General features: G+C 39.0%; 1 protein-coding gene across 2 annotated transcripts in view; it reads right to left on the bottom strand.

The window, feature by feature from the left end:
• sec24b (SEC24 homolog B, COPII coat complex component) overlaps positions 1–11,813 on the bottom strand; it is a 30,427-nt gene extending 18,614 nt beyond the window's left edge. Inside the window, exons 1-6 of one of the 2 annotated variants that reach the window (XM_073487390.1) lie at positions 11,527–11,813; positions 10,227–10,907; positions 9,506–9,655; positions 6,735–6,866; positions 1,474–1,557; positions 234–397 (exon numbers count right to left, since the gene is read on the bottom strand). In XM_073487390.1, coding sequence (XP_073343491.1) covers positions 234–397; positions 1,474–1,557; positions 6,735–6,866; positions 9,506–9,655; positions 10,227–10,907; positions 11,527–11,620 — 1,305 coding nt within the window. In that variant the 5' untranslated portion in view covers positions 11,621–11,813. The remainder of the gene's footprint in view (positions 1–233; positions 398–1,473; positions 1,558–6,734; positions 6,867–9,505; positions 9,656–10,226; positions 10,908–11,526) is intronic. The other variant, XM_073487391.1, reaches the window with a different exon arrangement.
• Positions 11,814–12,638: the final 825 nt, after the last annotated feature.

Raw genomic sequence — 12,638 nt, 5'->3', positions numbered from 1 at the left:
TTGATCTTCTATGTTGTTTCTTTGACTCAAACTTAAGTCCTGCCCACAAAGGCTCTGATTGGTTCGGTTGTTTCTCCAACTGAAGAAACAGCCAATCACAAGAAGAAAAACAAACCTCTAAATCACTCAGACATCTGGAAGCGTGTCAAATGTTTTTCACTTGCAAATGAGAAATAATGGCATCAACAACAACATAACTCTCAGGATCTATTTTATTCCAGCTGTGGTCTCACCTGAGAGTACTGCTGGTAGCCGGACTGGCTGTACAGGTCATGAGATGGGGAAGAGTCAGCGTGGGAGGGCGGCCCTTGTCGATAGGCTGGTTGCATGTTGGAGTAACCATAGTTACCATAGGGCGCAGCCTGGTTGGTCATGTCATTGGAAGGTGACATGGAATCTGAACGCAAGAGAGTTTAGTAGTAAAGAAGTCTGATGTTTGTAAGACAGGTGTTTTTTCGATGTTTTACATGATTATGGCAGTGCAAAGATCAGTGTAGCTGCTTAGTGCATTTTGGAAGTATGATATTTATGTGGGAAGTGTGTGTTTGTGTGTGTGTCTGTCTGTGTCCCATTTCCATCAGAGGCTTTTACATAATTTGAGAAGTGCATCTCATCATCCTTTCACTGCACATAGATATCTCCTCTCCCAGATCTCTACTCAGAGGGGGAGTTTTTATTTCTAAGCCCAAATAATATTTTTTTATTTGGTTTTGATATGATAAGTTTATGTTCCCCACCGTTTATTATTTATGTTCAGCTGTCCCTACTTTCCATCAACCTCTTAACATTTGATGACGTGAGTAAGAGCATGACTATGTTGCAGTTTATCTGTGATCGTTGCCGCATCAAAATAGGACATGAGATATTTTCTCTCGTCAAACATAATCAAATTCTCAAATACTTAGAATAGAGTTACAAATTATATATTTGGGGAAATGCTGCTTTTCATTTGGGCTGCAACTAATAATTATGTTTTATTTTCCCATCAATCTGTTGATTATTTTCATAATTAATCAATTAGTTGCTAGGTCTATGTAATATCAGAAAATGGTGGAAAACATAAGTGTTTCCTAAAGTCCAACATCACATCCTCAAATATCTTGTTTTGTCCACAACACAAAAATATTCAGTTTACCGTCATAGAGGAGGAAAGAAATCAGAAAATATTCACATTGCAGGAGGTGGAATCAAGACATTTTGTATTAAAATGAACTCAAACCAATCAATCGATTATAAAAATAGTTGCCAATTAATTTAATAGTCTGCTTAATTGTTGCTCTGCTTCATATATACCATTTAATAAATTACTTTAGTAAAGTTAACAGACAGCTTCATCTTCTGTCTCAATAAGTGCAGCAACTTTAATAAAACACAAGGAAGAGAGAAGGCCCCAGAAAAGAAACTTTGCACTGTGATATATCGTTCTGTATGCCTATTATTTAGATGAACAATGTGTTTGTGATCGAAACATACCTGGATAGTTGCCCCCTTCCAGGGAATCATAGCTGTTGGGCACCGGAGAGGCACTGCCAGTAGAGGATGAGGAAGTGTCACCACCTGAGAGAGGCAGAGAGGAACATAGAAAGAGTTAAAAACACAAATAAAAATGGCAAAGACTGGTTGGAGGACTGGAAGAGTAATGAATGAAATTAATATAGTTTAAAAAAAGATCCATTGAAATGGCAAAATAAAAAGCATAACAAAGTACAACTGAAGAGGCAAAGGTTGAAAGATAAAACTGAAAGGTAAAAAAGAGAGAAAGAAGGAAGGTCAAATAAAAAAAAATAAAAAAAAACCGAGGAGCTAAAGCGGCAAAAACATTAAAAGGAAAATAAAAAGCAGTTTTTCTTTGGTTGGCCATGAAGAGCGCTGCATTTGGCCTCCTTCAGGCCTCAGAGAAAAAAGAGACGAGGCAGCGTGAGTACAGGAAAGAGAACACGATGAAAGGATGCACTTAAGCAGACGAATGTTTGGTGGAGAACACAGGCCTCCGAGGATAGAAAACATCGAAGGAACGGAGGACGAATATGGAGTATAGAAACATGAGAATAGCAAAAGATTACAGAGATTGTGTGATGGGTAAAGAATGACAGTAATTAATATTCTCTCTCGTCCATTGTTTTCATTCACACTCTCTCTCCTTGTCTTTCACACAGATATTTTCTCTCACTGTCAGTGTCCCTTCTATATTCTCTAAATGTTAAAACATTTTCTTAACTCATAACTTTAAATATGCCATGAAATGGCCAGCAATTATTGTAGCAAGCAAAAGGTGGTGAAGAGTAGGATGTCTAGCCAGTGTAAATAATGATTGTTTCCATGCACACTAATTCTACATTATTATTCAGGATTTGAAACAGGTCATATAAACAGAATATTCCATTTGGATATTCTGAATTACGCCCAATTTCGAATGTAGCCTTGTGAGAAATGACGATATAATTCAGGTTTTAAAAGGAGCAATTTTTTGAATACATGTCTTAATCTGGTTCTTACCACAGGGGTAGAGACGCACACAGAAGATCCCAAATTTCTGGTCGAAAGCAGAAACAACCCTACTTTTCAGCATTATGTAATAGTGGATATCAACAGGTTTTTGGATGCATTAACTGGAGTATGCAGTGCTGCATGTAAACAGGAATATTAGTGCAATATTCATTATCATTAGCCATGTAAACAGCTTAGTAGGTATGTTGTCATTTTAGAAATAAGGGCAAGACACTGAATAATTTGAATAATCTATGCATGTAAACAAAGTCACTGCAGGTCATTTCAGGTCTGAAAATTGATTTTCTTCTTTATACAAGGAAGGAAATGCATTCAACACATTGTTTCTTCAAGCATACACAAAACGTATATTGGTGATTATCTTTAAATGCATAACTGCTTATTCACAAGAAAACTCCACAGCAGACTATTCATTTGTGACTGTTGTCATTCTTTTACACACTTCCTTTTAAGATGCTTCTTCATTTTTCCACTATGTTGGTGATTTCATTCATTTCCCAGAATGCCAAACAACTGATGGTCAGAAAAGGGGCAACAAATGGATAAGTTGCATCTGTTAGTGGATAAACAGCCTTCTGTGTTCACACTTTCCATCTTCTTTTCTACTGTACTCCATCAAATACAGGAAAAACTGTTTAAAAAATGTCTTGCAGTTGCATGGCATTCTGGTCTACTGCTGCTACTGTTCTCCCTCTCGTGTCCAATAACGAATTGGTTTCCAAAAGGATTACAAGGGCAGAATATTTGAATGAAGCCATTAATCCATGCGAGCCAAAAGGAGGGATCAACAGCAGCAAACCAAGACACGACAGGCCTCTGGCAGAGAACTCATTGGACGGGACGGGATCCAATTATCTCCAACTAAATCGGACCAGCAGACTACTGGATTATCTGCTCTGGAGGAGGAGGACACCAGGACAGCTTAGCCTTCTTCCTCCTCCTCTTCCAATATTCTTTTGACACTTCCTCCTCCTCCTCTTCGCCTCTCCTGCTTTGTTCTGTCAGCTCATAGATTAATAAAGAGGATGCTACTCAGAGTAAAACATTATTCAGCATAATTTCCCTTTATCTTCTAACCCTTCTAAGATTTTTAGTCACAAGACGACTCTGCTTTGCTTCCGGGCTGTTGCCGATCCTTACAACTGAAAATTAAAGAAGGTTCAATCATACTGAGGCCAACAGGGTCCCCCCTTCTAATCTGTTTCTCACAAGTGATACTGATCTAATGATCTACGATCAGTGTGAAGACCACATGTCTACAGTTTGTGCTTCAAGATGCAACATGTGCTGCAACAATCAGCTGAGACTTGCCTCAGCACTGCCATGACAACGAGTACATCTTCTTGAGACATTTTGGTACAAGTGGCAGGGTGACTCAGCAAAGAGGACACAAGAAGACAAAGCAAAAAGAAAAGAACATACTGTATGTGACTTGAACGACACTGCTCTACTTAAAACTAAACAATTTTTACTAGCAGAAGCTCAGCTTTGTAAATTGAATGTCTTTGCCTTCTAGACAGTTAGTCTGACAAAACAAACTTGAAGATGTTGCCTTGGGCTTCAGGACATTTTGACAGGCATTTTTGCCTTTTTATCCTTTGTTAGTGAATTAAACCTGGGTAAAAAAGTGTAATGTTTTAATACCAAAAAGAGACTGAACCACCTTGATTCTCATTTGATAACAAGAATTATCAACTCCATTACTATCTTAAAACACAGGTTAAACTTTGATTTTTGTCCATTAGGAGTGAGCAACATTTTGATGATATCATTTATAGACTTTTAGAGGTACCATCTCCTAATAATATGATCGTGTTGTATTTTTATTTTACAATCAAAAATATTGATTCCAAAGAAAAAAGTATACCTATATATAAAAAAGTTTTTGCAATGATCCCTTAAATGCGGTTACAAAGCAGGATTACAATAGTTTATCAATAAACTTGTCAGTGCACTGAAACAGCAAATCTCACTGGGAATTATTATAAATGAACCCAAGCTTCTTTTTCTACTTTATGTTCCGTGAAAAAAAAAAAAAAAAAAAAATCATATCGGACAACATATATGCCAGCACCGATATAAATGTTATGATAATATTGGTCGATTTCGGTGGGGCTCTATTTTTCACCATTAAGTTAAATAGATTAAGTAATGCATAACACTTAAACACAGGTTGTTAATTTATATGTAATTTTGAATAACTTTATATCACAGTTCTGATTCAGATATTAGCATGGAATCCAGAAATCAACAACTGGTAATCTATTGCAGCAGGTGACTCGTGAGACAGACTGAAGGGGAATTGAAATAATCACGAGGGGAAAAAGCTGAAAGCCAAAACAAACTTATGTCTTTGTTAACAGAGGTGTAAATGAGTGCTAACTGCGGAGACTAAATCTTCAGCCATCTCTCTCTCGGGGAGCAGGCAAGTCAGAAAACACACACAGAGCCAGGACCTGCTGGCAGGGGAGTGACTATATTTAAAAACTTGTTAACCTGAGCTGATGACACAGCTCCTGAGGGACATTCATCAGCAGAACACCTGAGAGGTACATAACACACATATGCAGGAGAGTTTCAGCTCAGTACTGTATTATGTGGTCCAGATATTTAAGAAGTAAAGAAGTTACTTTTTTTAAACATTTAAATCTTTTAATCATATCAAATAATTAACTTTATCATTATTGATCGTAAGCATACTAATTCAATTCAAGTGCAACTTTGATGTTATGTCATTTTAAAGCATTGTGCCACTAGGATATAAAAATCATTTTTAAGGTGGACACTGATTATTTTCATTAGTTATATCGACTTTTATCTGCTCAAGTGAGTTTCCCTGAGAGCAAAGTTCTCTTTGTCAGCACCTTCAACACACAGCTCTGCACATTCACACTTGGAGGTGCAACCATTGTCTGGAGGTTATTCTCTTAATTATTTTTGAGAGAAATGTTCAGCACATTTTTTCATTTTGTTTGACCAACAATCCACATTCAATTAACAATAATATGCCAAGAAAAGAAGCAAATCCTCACATTCTAGAAGCCCAATGACCTCACTATTAATCTTAAACTATTACTCATCTATTACTCATAGAGCAGCAGCTGACAAATATTCATATTGTCGATGATTTGTTGATTATTTTCTCGAGTAATTGATATGTTGTTTGGTCTATAAAATGTAAGAAAATGGTGAAAATTTCAATCGACATCCTCAAATATCTTGTTTTGTCCACAACCCAAAGCATATTCAGTTTACTGTCATATAGCAGCAAAGAAACCAGAATATATTCACATTTAAGAAGCTGGAATCTGAGAATTTTAAAAAATTTTCTTCTACAAATTACTCAAACTGATTGATCGATTATCAAAACGGTTGGGGATTTATTGATTGATTAATGTAATTGACAACTAATCGATTAATTGTTGCAGCACTAGTCATTAGTCGTGTGAAAAAAATTGTTGTTCCTGTTGATGAACTATTTGTTTCAGAACTAACTCACTTAAAAACAAGTGTTTCAAAACACTTAAATGTGAGCTTAAAATAAGCCAACAACATCAAATTCCTACTCATATCCACAGCCTTGAGATTCACTGCTACCAGAGCTCTGGGGTTGTAAGACGATCAGAAGAAAGAACACAACTTATTGATTCTTTTTCCATCATCTGTAGGGATAATTGGAGGGGCACTACAGAGGGATCATCATATCCATGGGGCCACTGAGTGAGACAGAGCTAGACAGCATGCAAGGATGACTCCCTCCACTGCATGACAATGAAGACGAGCAGAATCTGGCAGAAGTCAAACTGAAATGCTAACCCTCTTACCTCTCTGAGAGACAGAATTTCAGTTTTCAGTGATGGAGCAGAAGAGCAGCAGTGTACGCACAGATTTAAAATATGATTCAGTGTCAGTACTGATGAGTGTGAGGGTGAAAGATGGTGAGCACTGGGTGAACTTTGGAAAGCTGTAGAGGAGGCAGCAGGAAGGGGAGGGAAAAAATCTGATTAGCCCATTAGAAAGGGGAAGGTACGAATGATGAGCGGCAAACTGATTAAGCATGTTGGTAGTGACAGATGGCCATCAGACACAGAAGAAGACGCTGCACGGGTTGGGGATGGAAACACACCAAAGGTAAACACAATGGATGGAGGTTCGTTTAGAGGGGATACAAAGAGCTGAAGGAGTTTATGGGGATTAGTTGTGGGGAGGAAAAAGCTCAAGCAGACCTGCTTCCTCATCCTCCTCCTCCTCCTCATCATCATCATCAGAGCTGGATGACGAGGGGGCTGCGGCTGGGCCTGAGGTGGTGGCAGAGGCAGAGCTAGCTCCACTATTAGCAACATATCCATACTGCATGCCTGTTGGAAGGGGGAGTGGGAAAGTACAGAAGAAAACTGTCAAGATGAAGTAATCGACGGCAGAAAGAGCGGCGGAGGAGGGGCAGTAAATTTCATTCCATGAGATGTGTGTGCACACTAGGGATGCAACGATAGAGTTTTCCCACAGTTCGGTATGCATCACAGTTTTTGGGCCACGGTAACGGTACGGTTTCGATAGCTTAATATAAAACTACTCACACTAGCAAAGGCAATATTGCATGTAAAAATAATTAAAAGCAGATATAGTCGAACCACAAACCTTATTATAAAAATTTAACACTTATCTTAATTGCCTTCCATAAAAAACATATGCCGTATCCAATCAGGTTAAACAGCAAACATTATTGTAGTATTGTATTGTAATGTATTGTATTGTTTGCCTTTGTGTATTGAACCTAACAGGGCGTATTGAACGGTTCGATAAAATATTGAATATTGTTGCATCCCTAGTGCACACGTGTTGAAGCCGTGAATAAACTTTTATCTTTTTGTACAACTAATATTTTTGCAAGGTCTTGTGCTGTTTGTACATGGACACACACAAGCACTTTCTGTAGTTTTGTGCAGGCTATGTAGCACCATGTTCGAGGAGGAACATTGTCTCATTCCCTTGTGTACTAGCTGTATATGATTGAAGTGACAGTAAAGACAGTCTCTATAACTTCTATGCTTTGATAAAAGTAGCAGGTGGTAGACGGTTTTGCCAGTCAAAACCAATATTAACGATCTTTAAATTACTGATGATCTTTGTTTTCATGCACAAGAGTTAAAGACCCTCCAGCAAAACTGAAAAAGGTACTGAGAAAAGGGTGAATCACAGCCTGCTTTGCAACAAGGTGTGTTGCTTAGCGATAACTATATATCCAAGTCTACATATGAAACCAGTAAAATCTTAGGCCAACTGATAAGTTGTACAAAAAAAAAGGTCCAACAGAGACAACTAATAACTAAAAACTTATATGTACACATTATTCAAAAAAGCATCTTATATCTCTAAATGTGTCAAAGTGATTGGAGGGGCTGCAGATAAATAAATATTCACCTAAAAATGAAAATTTTGTCATCACCTTGCAGGAAAACAGCTGATGTGATCACCTAGAGTAGCATGAGACTTGTTTTAAAAAAGTAAATTAAACCATAAAAAACATAAAATGGCTCAGTACAGCTTGTCTGGGATAATCCTAGTCCAAGCCCTGAGGTCCCAAATTTTTAAGCCGAAATCTTTAAAGTAGCTACTAAGCTAACAGCGCTAGGACGCACCCTATCTGAAGTGTGCACACGAGCTCCACCGTGTGTCAAGGGTGTAAATAACATCTGATCTCTGGGCTTGGATTATGCCAGACAGGCTGTATAAGGGCAGTTTATTTTTTTTTATTTTTTACTGAAATATATCACAATAAAAAATTCCATTTGCACCACAATAACTGGCCATAATAATCAACTATTGCTTTCAGTTTTACCGTATAGCTTTAACCCAGCTTAAAATAATTAGACCACTTGATTTAACACTAATTAACCACCAATACAAATACTTGTAACAACACACTGTCCCTTTTAATACATGTCTATAAGAGAGGTGTGTCCTTTTTTGTCCTGTTAATCTCTCGCTATTGTATAACCTGTTTCTCTTGCCTCAGGCCAATATTACTGGGACAGAGGAAACTGATTTAGGTAAACACATTTTAAAGGCCACAGAGAGTGAAAAATCTGGAAAAATGTTATGGCCATTGGTCGTTTAACACTTCTTAAAATATACTTCCTTTCTTGTTCTTGGCGAAACTATGCAAATCTTCAAAGTCATTTGGTTTTTGCAACTCAAATTATGATTTAATGCAGGTGCGGCTGGTGTCAGAGAGACAGTGGAAAAAAAATTCAGAGGTCACAGCAGAAGTAAACCAGCAGCTGGCTGGTTAGAACCTGAACGCCTCAAAGTTGTATAGACACTCACACCTGCACTTTTGAAAGTGTGTGCATGTGTGCAACAGATGACGTGTGGTGCATTTCCAAAGTGCAGCTGTGAACATGTAAGCCATTCACATGCACTGCAAATTTAGAGCACAATTCCACTCATTCAAACTGTATATCTAAACAAAAGGCTCCTTGGAGAATCTGCACCAGCAAATGTCATTTTCTCTATAAAAACATTATGTTTAAACAGAAAAGTCAACCAGGTTAGAAAAAAAAGAAACACATCCAATCAAATAAAAGATTAAATGAAAGGACAACTTCTAAAACTACTACATTAGTGTGTCCTTCAGCATTTCATGTTGACCTTTTAACTATAAAAAATGTTTTTTGGTCTGAACATTTTAACAAAAATCACAACAGAGGACTTACAGCTTTACTTTATACTACATTAAATGATTCCTTCACAACAGCTGCAATGCATATTTTATTTAGAAGATTAACTGCACAATGGCAGTTTGTGAACTCCCAACTTTGTACATACAAATGCATACATACAAACATACATACATACATACATGAGGCCCATTGCTAACATTCCTCAGTCAAAAAATTCACAACCAGCAGCACTGAAGAATAGTAACTAATCTGATCTATATTCTTCTGTGTGTCCTGTCAGAGTCTTAAATAAACTGAAATTAAAATATTGTTACCTTGGTGGTGGCCCGGCGAGGAATGGACTGAAGTGGAGGGGGTCCCTGAGGGCGGTCGGTCTGCATCTGCACCACCACTGCAGTGAGTGACCCCGCCATATGAGTCGTAGCTCAGAGAAGCCTGGTGGCTTTGGTCATAATGTTGGTGGACTGTGGTTAGGGAAGAAAAACACACAAAAAAATTTTTTTTTAAAAAAGGTACAAAATTGACATTGTCAGTCTTTTCAACTCTACAACAAACCTTCAAGGAATTCTGAATGGTTATTTTTGGATTTATGTGTGTATCAGTATGTTTTGATGATTTTTCACACTTATATTGGCTGATACAAACACTGACTTTTGCAAGTGTGAAACAGTTTATGAATTTTAATGCTTACTCAAGTGGTAAGTGATTTGAGGAAAAACAGTTAAAAAAAAGTGTCATTTTTTTAACAAAGACACATTTCTTCTGTAGTTAATTTGAAGCTTTACTACTTGACACACACGCAAAAAACGCAAATTCCCAAATGACCAAAGTGTTGGCAGAAAATCATTTGAATGATACCAATATTGCCTTTTTATCGCCAAAATTTACCAAAACAGCTAGTATATATGCCTCTGCAACAACAATTGCTTTAAGTCCTCTGACATAAGCCTGTAGTTTAAGGAATGTCAAGGAAATTGTCTAATTTTTCAGCCAGCAACTGCTCAACAACAGCGTAATTAAACTATTCAAAGATACCTGTGCTTCCTTGACCATTAACTGTTGGCACCAGCTGACTAGGAGGAGCCACGCTGTACCCAGGCTGCGCCGCTGTCGTGGAGGCTGACCGAGAGGTGTTGTACTGATGCAGGGGTGCACCCATCTGGGTGGGCATGACTCCAGGGGTGGAGGTGCTCTGGGTGGAACTCAGGGTGCCATACTGGCTACTTCCTGGCGCAGACGGGTACGAAACAATTGGGTAGAGGGGAGCTCCAGGGGCGCCAGCTGGAGCAGGCACCAAACTGGGCTGTTGTTGTTGTTGCTGCTGCTGTTGGGAGTGTTGTGTTGGGTATGACTGCTGTCCATAGTAGGATCCTGGAGTGGCATATGGCCGATGCTGCTGCTGCTGGTTGTACTGGGCATTTGATGGTGGGGGTGGTGGTGGTCCTGAGGTGGGGAGGGTGGCATATGCCTGAGAAGGTAGGACAGAGCTGGAGGGAGCACTGTATGGAGAGGGTGCTACATGATGCTGAGGGAGGTGATGGGGCTGCTGCTGATGGTTGCTCTGGTAGTAGTAAGCACTGTGGGCACTGTTCATACTGGGGGTTTTGTTGGGAGCAAGAGTGGGGTGGGCAGGGATGGTGGGGTAGCTCTGTGGTTGAGGTGGGGCTCCATAGCAGCCTGTAGGTGGATACATGGACTGGTATGTCTGTGCTGGACCTGAAAGGTTGGAGGAGGTGATAAAGTACATATAAGTGTCACAAGTATTTTAATTCCACTTCTACCATCAAGGTGTAGTAGGACAAAGCTCTGAACCAAGGTTATCTGCAAACAACAGGCTTCATGAGCAGCTGTCACCTCAGCAGTGAGGGTTAATACCCAGTTAGCTCTCTCTAGCAGCAGCCATCAATAATCAATAAAAAACAATTATTTCAGGGTGAATATAATCGAATGGTTGTTTATCAGAGCTCCAATATAAAGCAGACATTATGAAATTGATATACGCTGTCTGTTACACTGCTTTTATCTAGCTAACACTTGGCTCGTTTTACGCTAGCTTATCAGCTACATATTAGCCGCTATCTCCTTAGGGTTTCAATACCTGGGCTAGCTCTTAAGTTAGCTTATGTTAGCACCTGCCTAGCTTTAGCTGAAACACACAATTTTAAAACACAATTACACTTCGTCCTCATTCATATTTAATGTTACTGTTATAATTAACAACAGAGGACAGCGGCACAGATAACTATAAAATCAACGGCTGACAAACTGACATCACGGAGGGTTAGCATGCTAACGCTAAGCGAGCCGGCTAATCGCATCATCCGGCCTGCTGTACCGTTCTGATAGGGGGGCGCAGCTCCACCGTTCGGCGTCGAGTTCTGGCTGTAGCTGACGGAGCTGTTCAGGTTTGTGAAACCCGGCGAAGACATCGCTCGGTCCTCCCGTCCTTATGCCCACAGATACACGGCGGGGTAAATACACATGAGCTGCTCGGTTCCGAAGCCTGGTTTCAGCCCAGAAATGCGACAGAGAGGCTGCTGCTGGTCAGTGAAGACCCGGGCAGCCTGGACAGGTCCGCTCGGCTGAGAGCTGAAGCTTCCAGTCGGGATGTTGAGGAGCTTCTTAACTGACTCCCGGCGCTGGTACCATCACTCCCTCTTGTGGATTTTATATGTTAGTATATATAATTTATCCTATTCTAATTTAATGAAAACACAGTGCTCTGTAATTATTCTTTCATACAACTACATTAAATCCAATTTATATTACACTATATAATCATATCTCTTGTTCAGTATGACTTTTTATTTAAATTGTTCCCTTATTTTCTCATTATTTTGTTTCATTTATTTTGTTGTGTAAAACAGAAGTAAAGCTAGAATGGTACTCAATAGAGTGCATACCTCCACCAAGTCCCAAAAGTCCCCTTTATCCATTTCAAATTGTACTCACTTACAGAATCCAGCCACCTAAATACACCTGATTTTTTTTCATCAAGATCCATGCACTGTTCTCTGACTTAACTGCATTTATGAAGCCCAAAATGATTGTGATTTTGGGCTATATGAATAAAACTGAAAAAATTAACAAAAATCTCAAAAAGCGTCCAATCTCGCGATGTAAAAAAAACTGAGAAAATAATTTCTGGATCTATCCCTTTATCCAGATCCGCACCAAAAGTTAATGGGGTCTATTCTGGACCGAGGCCCATCCTCCATCCACGTTTTGTGAAAATCCATTCTGTAGTTTTTCTGTAATCCTGCTGACAAACCAACCAACAGACATAGGTGAAAACATAACCTCCTTGGCGGGATAATAATGAAACTGTTTCTTCAAGACCTGCTGAAATTAAGACTTGACTCTACACTTTAAATACTTTTGCATGGTTTCTTATTGACATGTGCTCATAGTCAGATATGCTGAGATTAGCTCTATCAATGTGTCATC

Source organism: Pagrus major, chromosome 18 (assembly GCF_040436345.1).
Source record: "Pagrus major chromosome 18, Pma_NU_1.0".
Taxonomy (NCBI): domain Eukaryota; kingdom Metazoa; phylum Chordata; class Actinopteri; order Spariformes; family Sparidae; genus Pagrus; species Pagrus major.
The sequence above is the reverse complement of the archived record's forward strand: the minus strand, read 5'-3'. Positions and strand labels throughout refer to the sequence as shown.